The 20,833-nt window shown below is 37.3% G+C and overlaps 1 protein-coding gene across 1 annotated transcript in view; it reads right to left on the bottom strand.

The window, feature by feature from the left end:
* Positions 1–20,833, bottom strand: part of ERC1 (ELKS/RAB6-interacting/CAST family member 1) — a 303,616-nt gene that overhangs the window by 133,512 nt on the left and 149,271 nt on the right. The window contains exon 13 of the mRNA XM_009879628.1: positions 3,206–3,341. Coding sequence (XP_009877930.1) covers positions 3,206–3,341 — 136 coding nt within the window. The remainder of the gene's footprint in view (positions 1–3,205; positions 3,342–20,833) is intronic.

The following is a 20,833-nucleotide window of genomic DNA, read 5'->3' as shown; positions in this document are numbered from 1 at the left end:
ACTCCCCAAAATACCAAATTTCCATCATCAGAGCTCTCCAAATAAATGAACATTTTGTTACTGGACTCAGGAAGAAAGAAACCACATGCCTGTTAGGGACAGAGAGAGGAGGAGTGGAGTATGTGCTTGGGAGCGTGTTTATTTGACTGGATTGCAGACAATCAACTGAAGAACATGCAGATCATATATTTTTACGCATTTCATAATGTCTTATTATTAATTCTAGCCAAAACCACCAAGACCAAAATTATCTGAAATTGGTGTTTGTGTGTCCTGACCCCAAAGCCAACAATGGTTTCATAAAAAAAAAAAAAATAAAAAAATCTATGTTCCACTCAGGTTTAATTTTTTTTTTTTAATCGATTAGAAGGCAGTGCCCTTTAGGGTCTATGGAGAAGACGGGTCTCCATAACTAACAAATTGAAATGTGGTCCTGGGTAAATTTTACTTCCAGGAAACCAAAATGTTGCAGTCCTTGAGAGAGGGAGGCTATAAGCAGAGGGCTCTTCTAAAGGAAGGAGTTTTTATTGAACCTGTCACTTGTCATTAAACACTCCATATTTTACCTTAGCCTGATATTTTCATTAGAACATACAGACCTTTTTCATCTGTGAATGAAAGCGTTCCCTTCAGCCTTGTGTTGAATATGGGGAAAGACTCTCTAAAATTGAGCCCACCCAAACAGGACAATTAGGTTCACAAACGCAGGAAAGGCACCAGGGAAAATCAAGTAATATTAATACTATGATAACTTAAACATTTGATTGTTGACTATCACAACCCACTTCAATCTTAAATTCTTATATGCATTTAATAATGTCTATTTTTAATCTCAGAAATACTTGCGTATTATTATACAGAAAGCAACAGACACCAGTGCAGAATAAAACACAACATAAGCAAACTGGAGAAAAGCGTGTACTGCTGTATAGACATCTCTAATTGGAAAACCTAAATGTAAAAAGGTAAAGATAACAAAATTATACTCTTTGACATCTTTGTTCTCAACTTTAGCTTGCCTATTAGACCACCAGCCTACAACAAAGTAACACTGCAGAAAAAGAAAAATATCAAACAACTTGGCTTCCTCAAAAGACACGAATGGTTATTTGTTTCTTATTCCTAAATGTAGGTTGGTTAATTTGAAGTCAAAAAAGAGGAAATATTTAGAGTAAAATTATGCTAAGTATGCTATTCAAAGTTTTATATCTATGATCCCTCTATGGCTAAAACCCTTTGTAAGTAGAGAATTGATTAGTACATTGCAAGGACAGCTATACATTCTTAGAAGCAGTCTGACATGAAGCAGCAGCATTTTTTGCCAACTAATTTCTGAGCAAAAGCTGCTTCACTGCTTCCACCAAAGCTGTACAATCTCTTTGAAGTATCGGAAACTGGTTAAATAGTTTTAACAGGAATTAAAAGTTATCAGTAACCAGAATATCACTGTCTGTCCATTGCTACGCGTAGTTGCACAAACACATTACATAACTTATTGTTTCTTGGGGGGGGGAAGAGCAATTTTAACATGCAAATAGGGACTGAGAGAAAACAAATTTCAGGCTTTTTCCGATGCATTCTGTTTGTGTAAAAGAAAGAAAAACGAAAAGGGAAAGAATAATTGTTGGGAAAAAAGCCAGAAAAGAAAGCCACACCTTTTAAAATCCGAAAGTGCTACATAAAAACAAAAAAGATGATCTTGTGGAATGGTATCATTTGATAAATACAGCATGCACATAATTGCAAGGCAAATGTCAAGTACTGCTTATCTTTTCAAATTTAAAATACAGATTTTCTCAAATGCAAATTACAAATCTAAACAAATATTGTATTAGTTTTAACCAAATACTGTATTAGTCTTAGGAATTTTTAAAGACATTTCACTGATACAGAGGATTGTGTTATTTGAACTTAAGCTGCCACATAACAAGGGCCTTGTGGATTGCCATAGCATTACTGCCACAAAACCCATTAGCAGATGTAGAAATCCCACATCCAGACTTTCATAAAAGTTTGCAGTTATGAAATCATTTTCATACACTTGGAACTTAACTATTTCAGTGCCCTGAACACACAGGACTAGAATTGAGTGGGGAAACCACAAAACAGTGCATCTGAGAGCATTCCACATGGACACACGTTTCTGTGGTTCTTTCAAAAGTTCTTAAAGAGTTGAAACCATCCCCCTGGAATTCCACAGAACAGAGTAAAGAAGTATCTGTTTAAACTAAGGGGGAGGATTTATCTTTGCTAGTGAACTATTAGGATTTATTCTGTGTCTTCATTGTAGATTTATTAAGATATGTAGTTGGTAACAAGAAACAGGATTTAACCTAGGATAACACAGGAAAACACCTATGAAAATGCTTGCTCTCTAAAGATTTAAAAAAATAATTTTTAAGGGTCTCAAGAGTAGATTACTGTTTCCATGTTTATTTTCACTCACCAAAAGGAAAGTTATCTTTGTAAACTAAAGATATCACAGGCAAAATATCTATCTCCTCACTTAGCATCATGCTACCTTTGCTTTATTCATGGCAATAGCTTAACATTTTTATGACCGCACTTGAAAACTTACCATTTGATAAACCATCTACAGCTAATATCAACACATCGCACACTGAGAAATATTTGACTTGCTCTCGTACCGGTGACTTTCATATGCCTCAGTAGATTTGAGGTAACCAGATAACTCTGTGGGGCAGTGGCGTGTTATCATTTCAGAAATAAAGCAAACTGACTAGTAAGCATACCAAGAACTCATGAGGTAGAGTTTCACTGTCAAACAAGGACGAGTAAACACAGAAAACATGGTTCTCCAGTTACCCCACAATAATTTCAATTTACTATAAGAATACTTACTTGGTTATCTTTCATTTAGTGAAGGAAAGGGACCAATAGAATGTAAAACCAGCTGGGAAAATACACAAAACAGCTAAAGAAAAAGGCTGTTAGAAGAGCAGAGAAGAAAGAAATGCCACACCAATCTCAATACCAAAATGATAAAGTTATTGCAACGATGCACTTCATAACTGAGTTCATAGTTAAAACTACTTTTCCCTTTTATGAAAACGGTGTAAACTATGAAGGCAACAGAGAGGCTGGTTTCTTTTAAGTACTCTGGGATAGATGTGTCCTTTTAAACAATCAGTAACAAATTTCTTAGGTAAGTTGAATTACTTGGGTAATTCAATTCCCATGTTACCTGAAGCTGTTGGGAGCTGTCATTGAGGTTATCCTCTCGTCTTCTGGCCTCCTCCAGCATCTGTGCACTCTTCTTTTTCTCCACTTGCTCTTTGTGCTTCAGATTTGCTACTTTCTTATTTTGATCTTTAACTTGCCTGCAAAAGAGAAGAGCACTTAGTGTGCGGTCCTGGCCACGCTTCCCGTCAGCCCCAGTGCTGGGCAGATGGACTGGGGAAGAGTTGAACCCTCAAGTACCATCACTTCATTTGCAGGAGTTCACCAACACCAAACTCATCCTCAAGTCTTCCCCTCAGCTGTAAATTCAGCCAAAAGAATGCATCAATTTGCTCATTTTCATTAATCTAAATGTGGAAATTTCTGAAACAAAAACTTCAATTATTATTTAGTATGAACTGTTAATCAAAAGATGCACCTGCCCTCCTGTGACTACGTGGTATGTGCTACATAGAAATCTTTTCTCTGTTCATACGCAGTTGTACGAATAAAAAAATGCAGACATCTAATAGCCTATTTTGCTTTGGGTACCACTATATCTAGTGTAAGGAAAATAGGAGGATCAAAAAGGAAAAACTAATGAATCATGACTTGAATATAAAGGACTACCTACAAGATCTAGGCAATCTGTTTCCAGAAGTAAAACTGTTTCTTTTCAACCTCAAGTTCTACTTGTTTACTAGATATTTTGAAGGCTTTTCTAGCCTTTCTTTTCACAGAAACAAGACAGAGCAAGTAACAACAAACTATTTCAGAAAGCGTGCATAATTTCCTTTTCACTTGCATCTATGGATTATTTTTGATGATCCTGGCAACTACCATTGACTGCAGACTGGGTTTGGAGTCTGGGCATTAAGACACATGGAGTATTGAATCTAATTACAGACCCTTTAATCTAAGCCTCCCGACCACAGAGAGCTTAAGTCTAAACTTTTAGTCCAATCAAAACAAAACAGGCTAGCTTTGCTTCCTCAGCCCTTTTCCCCATAATTATATCTGGAGTTTGGATTTTGGAATAAAAGACGGATTCTTTGGTTCCAAAATTTCCCCAAAACATCGTGCAAGTAGTAGAGAGGGCTCTTTAATTTACTATTTAGAAAGCAGAATGATATACTGTCTTCCTATCTGGTATGTTATCCACGCAGAGAGGAAAGAATGTTTCTTCTGTATTTCAGAAATACTTTTAGAACAGATCACAAACAACTCTGATTGCTTTAATATTTTCTTCAGAACTCATAACAGAAGTACGATCAGGAACATATCTCTTTGCAATATATATGTTCAAATTATGTGGTGTGTGGCGAGTCAGTGCTTTGACTTCTTCCAAAAAAATGTAGGTTCAACACTGAGCTCCGCTTTTTGCAATATAAGCCAACTGGAGCCGGGAAAATTGCAGAAACAGCAAATTTTCGTTGGTGCTAAACAAACTTCTGTTAGTGTGAAAAAGTGCTGATGGCCTCCAGAGACCAAGAAAAAAAAAGGAAAGTCCTTTTCTGATGATGTTAAAAAATTAGTGGCATACTTAACTACCTTGTCCAACAGTTACAGCTGATTTGAGTCAGGATGTTTTTTAAACACAACCAGTATAATTGCTAAGTTATTCTAACCCAGTGTTGCACACTGGCAATGGGCGCATTGCCCAGCTAGAAAGCAGACTTGTTCAGTGATTAAACGACTTATTGGAAATATTATGTTGGCACCAACTCAGCTTGTACAATACATGGTTCTATCTGTCCAGTAAAATAAACATAGAAAGTATAGCTAAGTCAACGCAGAAAATGAAAATATGTAAGCCTAGCACATTCAATTCCATATGAGAATTCTTATTCAACTTCTAAATTAAAATTAGGGGAATTAATTATGTTTTATAAACTTGTAAACATAGATTCACCTGTTGGGAAACTGGTCTGTGTTACTGTAATCTACTGGTTAGATAAGAGAAAACAATATTAATAAAGCCACAACCTTTATCAAAATATGTCTGAAGTAGATCATCTCCCCATGGTCCAAAATGTTTTCAAACAAAATATGTATTTTGAAGACAGAAGTAATTACAAGGATATATACTATTGACATGTACCTTCTCATGTCTGAACCAAAATTACTGTCTTTCTGATATATTAGGTAGATATTTAGAAACAAACTCAAGCTTTCCTAAAGCAGTTTAGAAGATGGAAGTCTTGAAATTACCCAGTGCTTGTAATACTCAGATCAATCCTCACAACTGTCCTACTGTTTGGAAATGTGAATTCATGTGCAGGACACAACTACCACTCTATACCTTTGATGTCAAAAGGCAACAAAAGTTGGGCAATAAACCTTTCAAATGACAGAGGTATCTATGGCATTACCTAAAATTTCCCCAACTATTTAACTGTATAAACCGAGATGGTCATGTGGAACTTGAAATCTATAAATAAAAGACTTGCAGACATTTGATGCACGAAAATGCATCTCATCTTATATCAATGCCCACGGTACCAAATGATAATTCTCACTTTTACAATACTTCATGCAGGTAAACATTTAAAAGGTTTAGCATATACAAGCCCAAAGCCCTTGAACCTCTGCACCATGAAAGTTCTATGAAACTGTAAAGAATCCATACTGTGATTCTGTAAAGAATCCTCTTTCTTCTCTGTCAGATAACTTTGAGTCTTCAAAGCCAAAGTCAGAGAATCATGTTTTTATATATACGAACAATATTTTAAAAATATTTTAAAATACACACAATTTTAATATCAGACCTCAAAAGCTTGATTAATAGGAATCACCCAATTCATTGCCCAGTAAAACAGTTCTGTTGCTATTTTAAACACTGAAATACTACTCATAATTATAGAACAATTTCATCTTCACACCACCACTGAACAATGTGCAGAATTGGACCACATATTGAACTGGAACAATAAAATAAAATACAGAAAGTATGAGTCTTAAGCAAGCACTGGTACATTCTATGAGGAGACAGTCAAGAGGAAAAGAAAGATTTTTCATAATATATGTGCAGAAGGAACCTAATTCGGACTGCAGAAAGAAACAAAGCTCTGGAATTCCCTCAGTTTGAGACCTTCATTTTGTAAACTCAATGTTCTTTTAACTCTTTTGACTGCAATTACACAAATATATAGCAAAGGGACAGTGAAGTTTTAATCTGCAACACTATTTTATTAAAATTGAAAAAACTCCACAAGATTAAAGACAGCAAAAAGAGAATGAATTAATTACAATGATGGCAACAGCTTAGAGATTTATGAGTGTTTTCTAGAAAGCATTAGTGTTAGCGTGTGCAGCAACTGAGCAAACACTGATTTGCAATGTGCATGTGGAATTCTCATCATAAAATAAAGAGCACATGAATTTCTGAGAGATACAGAGCATTAAATACTACTATGAGTATGTATTCCTACTGAAACATCTTTTTAAAATGAGATGACAGAGAGAGAAAGAATCCTGGTGATTCTAATAAAAATTGGAGATCCAATTCATGTTCAGTGAGACAAAGCTTTAAAGAAGGATTTCACTGGAACCAGCAGAAACAATAACAAAACTAACAAAAGCAAAACTACCTCACTCAGAAGACATTTATTCTCGGAGACACCCTCAAATCAAATAACAAAAATTGTTCTAGTCACATAAAAAGGAAGAAAAATCAAATGAGAATGTTTATTATGTTGAATTACACTAAAGAATTCCACTCATTTTGGAAGTAACAATTTCTGTTGCATTTTTTAATAGCAATTTTCAAATAATTTTTTCTTTTGAGGTACAGCTCCTAAAAAATATAGCACTCAAAACTGAAAAATCTTTTCCACTGCTTAGAATCTTTCTTCATTTCACAATATGTCATGCGAAGTACTGTATCAACGAAATATATTAGAGGAAAGGAAGTAGAATCAAAATCAGGCTTCTGATTTAAAAAAATAAACCCCAAAGTCTTTCAACTAAAGATGGGCCAAGATTTTCAGAATTAATAATTTCACATCCTTTGATTTTGGGTGCCTAATTTAAGCCTGCTGAAAAAAACCCCATAAGTTTTCTCAATCTGGACACTGAAAATACCTATTAATTTCTATTAATTAATTAATTTTTAAAAGCCACACCTTTCCACTTCTCTATGAAATTATTGAATTTCCAGTGATGAGGTATAGCTGTACACCATGGAGGAAGAATTAAAATAATCCCAATAAGCAGTAAAAATTTTAAAATCAGAAGATTTCACATTTTAAAATAATTTTAAAACAGGAAAATGGACATAAGCAATAGAAAACCAATGGACCACCAAGCACTCCTGAAAAGTGGAAAGACACTTTATTACCTGTGAGTCCTTTGGAAGAGTTTTTCTCCCTAATGAGATTACTTGCTTTATAAGCCCTATTATTTATTAATGCTTTTATGAAATTATTTTTTTCTGTACTAATGTGAATATTTTTTGCATTTTAATACTAATCTCATTATCTTTTACCGTAATGCACATCAGCATATATAGCTGTTAATTCTTTCCTCATATGGATTTTCATGCTACATGTTAATGTAACATAAGCGATTATCCTCATCTGGTTATCTTTTCTGGCATAATTTCAAATGTTCTTTTTGTAAAATAAAAGGTGACAAAATGATAGCTGAAAATATACATAAGTTAATTTGAATTTTATAATCATATTTTAATATATTTTTCCTTCACAGTCATATGCCACACACACAACAGTGTTTTTATAATAATCCAAGTATAATTATACATTTTCAATGCATTCGAACCACCACAGAAGCCTACCTTCAAGACAAAATGTATATACACATATTACATTCCGCCTAATGAATACACGCGCTAGGAAAAAATATACAGATCTTGTGCACAGCTATAGAAACTACAGAAAATATTTATGTGTCAGTCAGCCACGTCAGAAGGATTGTCTAGCTCAAGCCTTCATTGACGTAGCATTACCACCACCCACAGGACAGTCCACTGCTGCTGCAACTAGTAATCCTGATGGACAGATGAACTTTATTTGCTTTAAAGCACACTGATGCGATAGTCAACATTACTGAAAAAAACTGTAAAGAAAACTGTAGCAGTGAAGTACTATATTATTTAGTTTAAAATTGCCAACGTGCCTCGTATTATGAAATATTAGATTCTACAAGGTATCACACAGAATCATAAAATCATAAAATAACTCAAGTTGGAAGGGACCCATAAGGATCATTGAGTCCCGCTCCCTGCTCCTTGCAGGACTATCTAAAACTAAACCATATGACTAAGAGCGTCATCCAGACACTCCTTGAACTCTGACAGGCTTGGTGCCATGACTGCTTCCATGGGGAGCCTGCTCCAGTGACCGACCACCCTCTCAGTGAAGAACCTTTTCCTAATGTCCAACCTGAACTTCCCCTGATGCAGCTTCATTCCATTTTCTCTCACCCAGAGAGAGGAGATGAGCGCCTCCTCCTCTGCTGCCCGCCTTGAGGCAGTTGATATCATTGCATAAGACCTCAAAGCACTCTGTAGTCCTAAAAGACACAGAGGAGTGCATTTGTTCACTCGTGGAATGAAATGGAGCAGCCATCTGAAAGACTGTACAACAATTTAGGTCAGAGCGCAAAACACACTATAATGGGAAAAAATTCTGGAAGGAAATGCTGGCAGGCAGGAAACGATCAGCTAAGCTGTCCAGACCTTTATTAGCAGTCTTGTTCATTAATGATTAGATGGGTGAGAAAAAAGGAAACTTTTACTGCAAAAAAATCAACATCAACAGAACGGGATGCTAGTGATTTGAATTGGACTGACTTAAAACTCACAGGAAAGTGTCCAACTTACTACATTACCCCCACTATTTCCTTCATCACTTCTTTGTTTTTAAGGTCTGCCCCACCAAATATTTTAGCTGGCCGTACCCTTAACCTTAACTTATGAATTTGAAAGATCACAAACACAGTGACATAGCTGAGCTGTTGGGTTTTGGGGTTTGGTTTTTTTTTTGTAGTTTTGGTACACAAAGAAAAACATTTACATTCTGGGAAGTATAACAGAAGGAAGCCAAGGAGAAACTCTTCCCAAAAATGCTACTTTGTTTTGAAAATAAGAAGCCCTGTTCTGAAAGGTTTTGCTTTAGCTTTTACTTGCTCAAAACTCACTTTACTTTACCAGTGGTTGATCAGTAAACCACGGAGAATAATGGTAGTGCTTAGAAAGCCAAATTGCTTAGCCTCAAGAAAACGAAAGTGATGAAAGGAAGCTAAATAAGTGATGATGGAAACAGGATTGACCACATCACACAGTCCCATCACCACAACTGGGTGTCTGATTGACAGTGAAAGGAAAGTTGCCAAAGGCTGAACAAAGTTCCCTATCTTCTGCATTGAAAAATTAGCATCAGGGGAGTTACACACTACTGAAGATATACACAGAATTCAGTATGGCTGGATTTTTTTTATTTATTTTTTTTTAAGTATTATCTGGGGCTCTTCCTTTGCTTCGTTAGGCTGTATCTAGCAATCCCAGCTTCTGAAGTCGCTTATCACGATTCTTCAACATTATACTAAAATCAAAAAATGGTGCATTAAGTTACTAAGTAAAAGAAATAATCATTTCATTAGGCTTTTCAAACAGCCTAGTTTAATACTACTGCATCTGTTGCATGTTGCATCTCAGCTAAAAGACCAATCAACATACTTTCAATGAGTTGCTCTTGTTCGGATGCAGAACTGGCAAACTCCAGCACTCAGGTACTTCTGCTTGTAAGTCTCTCCTCCCACAATCTCTCATCATTTTGTTACACTGTTCCTCGCTGTTCTGTGCCATTTATATGACAAGGTAACATATGCCAATGAAAATATTAACAGACCCTGAAAATTTAACTGGTCTGCTCTATGTGAGTCAAGAAGTCCCACAGTGGCTTTAAGAGATGGGGAGGGTGGACTTCATTTCCTGAAGCTAGGAAACTTTGATTTTTAAAAACAAAGCCTGTGTTCAGATCAGCACTGGAGGGGGCAAAGGACGAAAACTAAAAAAGCTACTGGAAACCAGCTTGCCCCAAATTTTACGAGCAGGAGCCCAATAGTGTCTGAATCAAGAGGCGTGGAAGTCAAAGACTAGAAGCAGATCTCAACTCTACACTCATTGTCTTCTTTCCTCAGTGTTAAGAATTACCTGCGTGAGTACCTAAAGGCCTTCAAACTCAGGTCCAAGCTTCTCTGAGGCAAAATGGGTCAACTGTCAAACACAACAACATCCCACATTTGGCCATACAACGTGTAATTATAGGTTAATAGAATATTTTTTTTTAAGTTTTTCTCTTCTTGTATTAACAGCTCAGATTCAGTCTAGCAGAAGACCAAGAAATATAATCAAAACCACACACACCAAATCCGAATGCTACAGGTGCTTCCACTGTGAAATGTTATTCCTGAGCAATCAGTAGAGAACACGCATTTATGGAAACAATTTTCCTTATGATAGAGTGAAATGATGAAGCATCAACAGTTAGTGAATTTAGAGAAAGGTACATAATAAATACATTAACAGAAAGAGAAATTTAACTAAGGATGAGAAGCACATATCTCAAATGCTTGCTCTAAACACTATTAAACTAATCTAAAGGAAAATAGACTTATTTTTTCCTTCAATTGCTTGATTGAACAAAACCAGAATAAACCAGGCTACTCTCCAGTCATGAGGCAGTAGCCCAATTACACATAAACAACGGTGAAGTCAAATGCTGTGTCTTTGTATTTCCAGAATAATTGGAAGAAAAGACCAATTTAACCAACTGACTAAAATTGAGGGATTAACACCAGAGATTAACAAAAGTGTTGTTTTAGTGCAATAGGTCCTTATCAAATTACGTAAACCAAAGATTCGCTTTCAGACAGGGCCAGATACAATATACTAAAACCAAGACACTCTAAAAACTTCAGGTAAGCATCTCATGTTTTCACCGATCTGTAATTCCAGTTTTGTAGATATAATCCTCTTTGCCCCACTAATGTGCAGCTGAAAAAACCCTAATAAAACTAATGTGCAGCTTCCCAACTATTTAAATTATCAGCATCTCTTTACTAGGAAGCAGGTTTTCTAATGAAAATAATGAATACATTACTGTAATTTCATAGTTGATGTCAAATTCAAAATCAGGCTTCAGAGTTTAGATATCAAATTAACTACATGTCATGTTCTACAATTATTTTTGAAAGCTGATGGCTATTGAACTAGAAAAGAAACCTTTAACCTTAAAACCCTGCAACCTTTAGTTTTTGTTGCAGCTAAGTGCATTAGAAATACAAACTCAAGGTGAACTTTGAAATAAATCTGTAAGATAATTATATGGGCGTTCCTTTGTTAAGAAAAATACTAATGCTTTAAGGACCTTATTAAAAACATTCAGTAGTTCAACAAATAAGTTTGCCCTGTTGTATTTTTTCTTCTGCTTTTGTTAATTGAGCAAACAGATGCAAAGCCAAAAATGACATTTATAAAATGGCTGATTAGGCCTCAGTGTGGATTCCTTCTCCCTGCAACACGCTGGGTTAGTTGAATTTGGCCCTAACAGTGTGGGAAGAAGTCCCAAAGGTGCTGTTCTTTTTACCTTTAACTCCAGTGCACAAGCCAACCGCCCTGTGAACAGATCACACAGCCAGTCACTCTCTGCTCAAGAGATTTGGCTGAAAAAAGTGTTTTCTAAACAGCAATAAAATCTTCCTTATGAATGGCATTTTATTGAGGTTTCAGAGGGTATTTTTGTGATCTAAGATCACACATGTCTCTTTTAACTGCAGTCCAGCTAGCCAGAAAAGAAAACAAATCACAATACAGCAGTTATTTTCTCTCATATGGCTATGCGATCTTTTCATTGCATCTAAAATAATACCTGGTACGACCAATAATAAAAAGAAAAATTCAATGTAAAAACCAGCCATTGAAATATAACAAAAAATCAAATATAACGTAAGGAGAACAAAATTTTAAAAGCAAATCATTTAAGAATTATGCTAGAGTAGCTTATGTTTGCCTTACAGCATATACTGAACAAGCTATCAAGAGAGAAAAATCCTTTTCTAAAAGTTTGCAGAAATTTGGGATAACAGTCGAATATTATCCTGTCATTTTGAAATAGCTTATGTTAAAGAATCAAGATACGTTTTATACTTTCAGGCTGACAGCTACTGAAAATCCAGTCTTCGGCAAAAGGTATTAAACTGAGCAGTTGGCAAGGACAAAAAAGAAAGCACGGTGAATGTACCAACACAGTGGAAAAGGATTTCTGATATAAAACAAAAGCATGCATGAGAACATTCAGAGTCTGGCTCTAAGAAAAGGATGGGAGGACAGTGATGCTAGCAGGACCATTCTGAAAAAATGTAAACTGGTCCGTTTCAGGGCTAAAAGCCTGATGATTTTATGTCACTGAGATGCCCAAATAAGTATCTTATATAATTTAGCTTATCTCCTTAAACCCAAAATTGTTTTCAAGAAGAATCTTTCAAACAGATTCTTTTTATAGATGTGAATGGAAAAGTGTTTACCCATCAGCTATAAAGATGCTGTACTAAATCTGATCCAAAGCTGGCCATTCCCAGAGACTATACTGCGAAAAGTATGCAAAAGGATGGGGTTGATTGAAAAGCAGTGTTATCACGTTCATCAAACTGTACCTTGCTACAGCATCTTCATTAACATGAGAATTTGGGATGGGAAGTATACAGCTCTATTTGGTATCCACTGGGTGAGACCAATTTCTGGTAACAAATGCAGACCATAACGTCTCTCAGAATGGCACGTTTGGCATATTCCTTTTGGGTGCTTAGCACACAGGTTTATTAAGAGGTATCTCCTCTTATGAAATACATTCAGCAGCACTGGCTTTGACAGCTCACATCAGGCTAATGTGAAGAGTGCCTACTGAGATGATTTGTTACAGGCTTTTGACTGCCTGCAAAATGAGGGGTAGCAGCATTATTTGTAATAAATATACCCCATACAGGGCTGAACAGCCTATCTGAATAGTGCAGATGGCTCATTCTCTGATATAGCTGTAATACTGTCTTCTCAGTCTGTCAGCTGTAGGACTCCAGAATACAGCTAGGAATACTTTGTGAGTTGAGCAAATGCCACTGGGTTTCTGGAGAACTCGGTGCAAGTAACGTTTATGAGTATCTCTTCATCTGAGGTTTCTGTGATAGCCTTGGTAACGGGCATGGACAAGGTTACTGGCTTACGCGTTTGAGGAGGGATTTCTACCATTTCACAGTACATGGATCTGCTACAGAAGTAGTAAGTATGTCCATGACTGTTTTGAATAAATACATTATTTTTTAATATATCCTGAAAGAGCATAGGAAAAAAAATAAAATCTGGTGACAAGATGCCCTATGTGTCAGACATCTGAAATACACTCCCACTGATATCCTCAGTGATCACAAAGTTCGCTAATTAAATTATCTCTAGTTTGGAGTACCTACTGAGGAAGACAAATTCTTTATCTAGACAATTACACTACTCCAGTGAACTACTTTTTGTTTGGCAACCTTGAGACAAATGAGGCAAAATTAGGATTTTTAATTGAGCCCCTTACCAGGGCAACTGCCTCGCTGCAGCCTATCATTGAGATATTTTCTATCTCCCTTCAATGAATTATTCTTCCAAGTAATTGGGGAATACTCATAACCATTAGGAAAGATGAACAAACGACAGCCTTTGCTGTCAAGAAAAATATTCCTAACAGGAATGTCATACATTTTCTATAAATTATCTGTCTTTGTATATGAAGACATATATTGCAAGTTGAGAGATATAAGCAATGTTGAAAACTTAACAAAGAATTAATGAGGCTATGGTCAAAACAGGATACAGAAAGACAACAGTAGAGTTCCAGTCCCTTTCTACTTTGAAATAAAATTTCTCTACCTATAATTCAAAAAGCATCCTCCACTATTCCAAGATGCCGAAGAAAACATTCTCCTTTGGATTTGGATTTTTCAAGAAATCAACTGAAATTCCTTTAAAGGTTTTGGTGCGTTTTTTTCGTCGTTGATTGCTTTCTGCTTGTGCAGACAGGTGTAAGGAAGAATGTTAGCAGTGTACAGGCACTTTAAACTAATTAAAAAAATTAAAAAGCTATGTTGCCTTAATCATACTCAGTGTCGCTTGGCTCAAGATCAGATTTTCCTTGAAGATATTTGCAAACTAATAAGATGTATTTCTATCCATTAAAAAAAAAGATAAAAATGTATCTGGGAAAGATTACATCTCTAACGGAAAAGTACTAGCAATTCACATGTGCTCCTGAAACTGTTTCAGTCCCTCTGAAGGAGAGAAGACAACCAAGCTGATCAGCCAAGAATCCACCCCTGATGCGCTCTTCCACAGTAAAATGCAGCTTTCCTCAGAGCTGGCCTTCCAGATCCTCATGCACAACCCACTTCTCCCGAGTCTCTGGAGCAATGATATCTTTAAAAATAAAATCTTTCAAATCTTTCAAATTCCTCTTTCGCAAGGAAGGAAATTAACACAGAGTCACATGCACTAGCAAAACACTGAACTGGGAATAAAGCCTTAAGCTTTGGAGAACTACGCACAAGACACACTACTGAGCCCAGCAAGGTTATGCAGTGCTGATACCCAAGGCTCCTTCTGGACTTCCCAAAACAAGGACACAAAAACATCAAGAAACCTTCACTGGTGGTGTCAAGTTTCAGTTTTAGAGGCACTGAGGAAATCTTTGGTTCTGATCAGAGTGCATGAGGAGACTGAGGGATGTCAGCAGTCTGGTTTGGGTGGGATCTGAACTGAAGCTACTATAAGACCAACTTTTTTTGGCTCAACAGGTGTTTATTTCGAGGAGAATAAACTCCAGTGTTATAGTGAGGATGGTTCTGAGTTCAGGGATCTGATGTTTCTTTACAGACACAGAAAAGAAGTAATTTTAAGGAAAATTTAATGTATTCAAAAAGAGTGAGATGTACCTGTAAAAGTAGGGGTGGGAAATTTAACCGAAATAGATGATGCTTTCAGAAACCTCACAACATAATTTAGGAGAAAAATTAGAGTAAGCTGGGAATAGGATGTACTTACACCTTCTACTAAACATTAACCAACACAGTAACAATTTAAAATGTTCTTCTAAATGTTTGTCTTTTGTTTGCACTTTTTGCCCAAGTTACAATACTGTATGGAGCTTTAAGCATTTAAAAATACAAAGCAGACTCCTTCAGCTACATTTCAGCTGCCATTTGTTCACGTCATCCAAGACTACTCAAACACAACATGGAAATAAGCAGTTAAAGGAAAAAAAACTGTCAAAAACTGTGTGCCATGCCCCATCTCTTCGAGCAAAGGCATCTGCATATTCCATACTAAAATGCGAAATCTATGCTGAAAACAGGAGATATGAGAAAGGGAAGAGGCGTGTCATAAACTAAGGAGTGAAAAACAAGAGTTATTTGCATCTCACTGATAACCTTTACATAATGCCAATGTATGGTCTCTAAAAAAACGATGCCTATCACTTATAATGCAGGGAACACTCCCTTTGATTGGGAGATATGATCACAAAATATTTCCCTCAAGAAGAAATCACATAATAAAAATGTTGCAGTTATTAGCTAAGTGTTGTACTCCAAAAGCACCAGAAAAACCATTTTTTTTTTCACATTCCAAGTCAGTGGCCACTTCTGCAGTATAAAGTGTCATTTTGCAGTAGCCTAATGAAGTTTTTACTAGTAACTTTATTCAATGCTCTCTCACAGGTTTTTTCATACAGGACGGCCTAAAAGTAAATGATGAAAAAGAAAAAAAGATTTTCTGTGCAACGTGCAAGAAAACAGGAAGCAAGCAAGCAATGCTACAAGAAAAGACACCTTATGTTGATTAATGAGGTATCAATCCTTTAAAATATGTTGACCTGTCAAACACTGAAAAAGTGTTTGCTCTTATATCCTTTATATATATAACTAGAAGGACTTAGTAATAAAAAAGAATAAATCTATTTCTAAACTGTTTATTCAGGCCTCTATGTGACATAACTAACATATTCTCCTGGTATTATCTATGTAAAGTGAAAAATAACACACTGAAAAATGAAGTGAATGTGTATATCTATCTAGTAGTTGGTTATAAGTTAACAACATAAGTGCTGTTATTCATTTGGTACAATTGCCTGAGGAATTCAGGCACATCCATCAAAGCCAAGAATCCTACCAGCTGAAAATTCAAAAATTAAACAGAATACACTTTTTTAAAAAAACATTGTGGACTAAAGGAACTAAGTGAGCATATAATGCAGATTATTACAGCATAAGGCAAGCTAGAGAAAGAATGAAACAATACTGAACACAATATTGGTAAAAGAGAAAATGTACGACGGGAGATGCCCCTGAAGGAATGTATTTTCAAAGATACAGCATCTCCACTAAAGCCTGCATGGCTAAGATGCTTCACCCTTACATATACTTGTAGGGGAAAGTTGCATTATGTCATCTGTCTTTCAGTTCCCAGAATGTGGGACTTCATCAAACATGGCATGAACAACTCAAGCCATTACAAAAGGAAGGGGAAATCTGCAGACAATCTGAGTTTTGCCAGCCTTCAGAATGGAAACAATCTGGTCAGTGCTATTAGTGCCGGTGGGACTGATAAAGCTAAAAGTTGGACTGATGCTGAAAGCTAAGGAAGACAACATACGCTTTTGAGAGCTACCACCTGCTGAGCTACAATAAATTCGTGGCTTTGAGAAGTCAGAAGTTTACATGCTAGGAGGGAGCTGAGCAACACAGGGGAGTAGGAGCTAGGAGGAAAGCAGCCTCAATTTTCTGTTGGCTTGGCACCTTTTGTGATCTTTTGTCACGGCTGGCACTGAGCACACCAGCTTGGCAACTGCCAGTTGTTGGCAGCTGTGATTTCTTGGGCCAAATAAGGCTCTTCTGGTGTATCTACAGAAAGTATTTTGCAACTCAATTTTCTAACTCTTTCTCACTCTCGGTTTTTAAAAAATGAGATAGGTTACTTGTAAAGATCAAGTTCATTCCAGAATGCTTGAAAGAAGGATGCTGGAACTGAATCTCTCCAAACCCACTGTCGCCTCAAAACTACTATCATGCTTGGTCCCAGTTTCTATCAAATTTGTTCAGTATTGTAAATAGCTAGATAATAAAGCTCCATGTAAAAACACTTTACTTCGAACTAAGTATGCTGAGTCACTAAGGGGATAGGTGGCACTTCCTTAGAGCTAGGACTTAATTAGTCAGTCATGAACAGAAAGCGAGAACTGGAAATATTTTGTTCTCCAAGGAAGTAAAAAAAAAACCATTTCTTTTAATTAAGAATGCCTATCTGCTAGATAAGAAGGAAATGAAATAAGTTTCTGAGAGCTTGATTAAATCAGTCTGAATTACTTAGGGTACTTCAAGAAGACAACTGGCTAGAAAAGCTGACATACTCCAGCATGAAAGGGGCCCTCTGTTGTTTGCAAATGAAGACTATGTTCTGCAGAACGGAGGAATACTTGACTACACCACCCTGTCAGGACAATGAAATGGAAGAGAGCCATAGAAGAGAAAGGAAAAGGGGAAAAAAAGAGCTTATCAATTTAATCTTACCATAAGAATGTTAAGCATGTTCTCATCTTGCAGTACCTGTAATAGCCTACTTGGGATTTTATGAATAAGCAATTTTATTTTCATTTTACAGTAAAGTGATTAAGAGTCATTTAAAATTAATTGAGTGATAGCAACAGAAATGTGCATTGAATCTATAAACTGTATGACTGTAATAAATATCTATGCTTATCTATCATATTTTTCATCCAAAAGATGAGAAATTAGCTGCAGAGAAGATGCACAGGCCAGTTAGGAAAGCTGGTTTCACAGGAATCGAGATGAAAAATATTAGCTAGTGACCAGTGGTAATAAGAAATGCTCTCAATTGATGAGAAAAGTATCGAAAGGCACATCTGAAACACAATTCCAACGCCCTCATCTGAGGCAGTGAAGTCACCTTGTGTGCAGGTCAAAAATGGAAACTGATCTTCACAAGTAACACAAGAACAAAATGTAACATTTCAATTTAGTCACAGGCGCATACAAAACATATGAGGAAAAACTTCCTAGCCAGCTGTAAATCTCACAGCAGAAGAGCGCTCTGTCTCAATAGGGCAGCTGGGAAGATGCAGTCTCAAGTATGTGATATTGTATTTGCCCACAACTGGAGCAAGAGAAAGGACATGACAAAAATGAATGTGAATACTGCAAATGGAAAATGGTTCTTCCAACCCAAATGACAAGGCATAACAGCATCCCTGGTAACTGCAGATGCAGAGTAGTAAACCCCCACTGTCAGACCTAAGGTCCCTGTCCCAGTCTAAGCCCTCAGCCAGGAAGGCAAGCTTACAGAAGGCATATAAAAACCATAGGAAACAGGTATTATTTCCAATTTTATCTTCTCTGATTCTATGAACAGCAATAAGGTTTGAAAGCATCTGTGTTTGGGGACAGGGAGGAATGGGACAAAAGTAGGGAGAGTTACTATTGTCTTCAGGCATTACATGTGTATAAAGGTAACATTAGAAATCATGAAAAAAAATGTCTGGGTAAAATTATTTATGAAAGGACAAGCCTTTATCACACTGACACATATCACAGTGATGCATTATCCCAGAAAGCAGCAATTCTTGAGGCTTTTTAAAATTTATTAAAAACTGAGAATACAAGTAGAAATTGGCGAGAAAGAGAAGTATAGTGGACACCCCCCCCCTATTTTTCTTACTTTTTTTCTTTTCTTACAGCTGTAGTGCTATAAAATAACAAGACAATTACGGTTTATCCTGTTTTTCAAGGTCAATACTATGCAGCAAATTCTTACCAAAACAACACGAAAATTGCAGAGTTTGTCCTAGAATACAGATCAACTTACCAGAGTCAGTTAGAACCATGGAATACTTTTGGTTGCAGGGACTTGGTTGGAGGCCTCCTCCTAGATAAACTGATGTGTAACCACCTAGACAAGTGGTCTGTGCAGTGGGTGGGGAACTGGCTGACAGGCTGTACCCAGAGTGGGGTGGTAAACAGCTCCTTCTCAAACTGGCAACCTGTCACAAGTGGGGTCCCCCAGGGACTCATACTGAGCCCAACGCTGTTTAATGTCTTCATAAGTGATCTGGATGATGGGCTGGATAATGGGATCGAGTGTACCTGATGAAGTTTGCTGATGATACCAAACTGAGTGGGGAAGCGGACACTTCAGAAGGTAGAGCCACCCTTCAGCAAGACCTGGATAAGCTGGAAGAGTGGGCTAACAAGAACCTTATGAAGTTCAACAAGGACAAGTTTAAGGTCTTGCACCTGGGAAAACATAATCCAGGAGTGCAGCACAGGCTAGGATCAACCTGGCTGGGGAGCAGCGCTGTGGAAAGGGACCTGGGGGTCCTGGTGGACAACAGGCTGGTTAGGAGTGAACAGTGTGCTGTTGCTGTGGCAAAGAAAGCCACAGCATGGCATGGATGATGGGTTGCATCCACAAGGGCATCACGAGCAGAGACAAAGATGTCATTATTCCACCCTGTTCAGTGCTTGTCAGGCCACACCTGGAATACTGTATTAAGGTTTGGCCCCTGCTATACAAAAAAGATGTGGACAGGCTGGAGAGGGTCCAAGGCCACCAAGATGATCAAAGTACTGGGAAGCCTGCCATATGAGGAAAGGCTAAGAGAATTGGATTTGTTAAGTCCTGAGAAAAGATGGCTTAGGGGAAACCTTATCACCATGTTCCAATATTTAAAGGATGGCTACAAAGAAGATGCAGACTCCCTTTTTACAAGTCACACATAAAAGATGAGGGCTAATGGGTACAAGCTATTCCTGGAGAGATTCTGATTGGACACAAGAGGAAAATTTTTCACAATGAGAACAATCAGCCATTGGAATAATCTCCTCAGAGAAGCAGTGGATTCCCCAACATTGGACACTTTTCAGATTCAGCTGGACAGCGTGCTGGGCCATCTTGTTTAGACTGTGCTTTTGCCAAGAAATGTTGGACCAGATGATCCCTAAGGTCCCTTCAAACCTGGCAGTCTAGGATTCTATGACCTCTGAAGGTCACCTGGTTCAATCCGCTGCTCAAAACAAGGACAAATTAGAGCAGGTTGCTTGTAGCTTTGTTCAGATGAGTTTTGAATATCTCCAGTGATGAAAACTCCTCAGCCTCTTTGGGCACCTGTTTCAGTATCTGACTACCATCACTGTGATTTTTTTCTACCAATTATCTCATTAGGACTTAGATTGGAACGTGTTGCCATTTGTGTCTGTTGCCTCTGAACCTTTTACTGAACACCTCTGAGAAGAAACTGGCTCTGTCTTCTCTGAATCTTCCCATTAGACAGCTGAAAGACGACAGTAGAATCTCCCATGAGTCTACTCTTCCTAGGCTTGAACATATCCAGTTCTCTCCACCCCTCCTTGTACATCATGTGCTCAAGCACTTAGTTGTCTCACCGGGCTGCCTGCTGCACTAACTCCATTATCACAGAATCACAGAATGGCCAGGGTTGGAAGGGACCTCTGGAGATCATCTAGTCCAACCCCCCTGCCAGAGCAGGGTCACCTACAGCAGGTTGCACAGGACGGCATCCAGGCGGGTATT

This window comes from Charadrius vociferus, unplaced genomic scaffold, assembly GCF_000708025.1.
Source record: "Charadrius vociferus isolate BGI_N301 unplaced genomic scaffold, ASM70802v2 scaffold90, whole genome shotgun sequence".
Lineage (NCBI taxonomy): Eukaryota > Metazoa > Chordata > Aves > Charadriiformes > Charadriidae > Charadrius > Charadrius vociferus.
The sequence above is the reverse complement of the archived record's forward strand: the minus strand, read 5'-3'. Positions and strand labels throughout refer to the sequence as shown.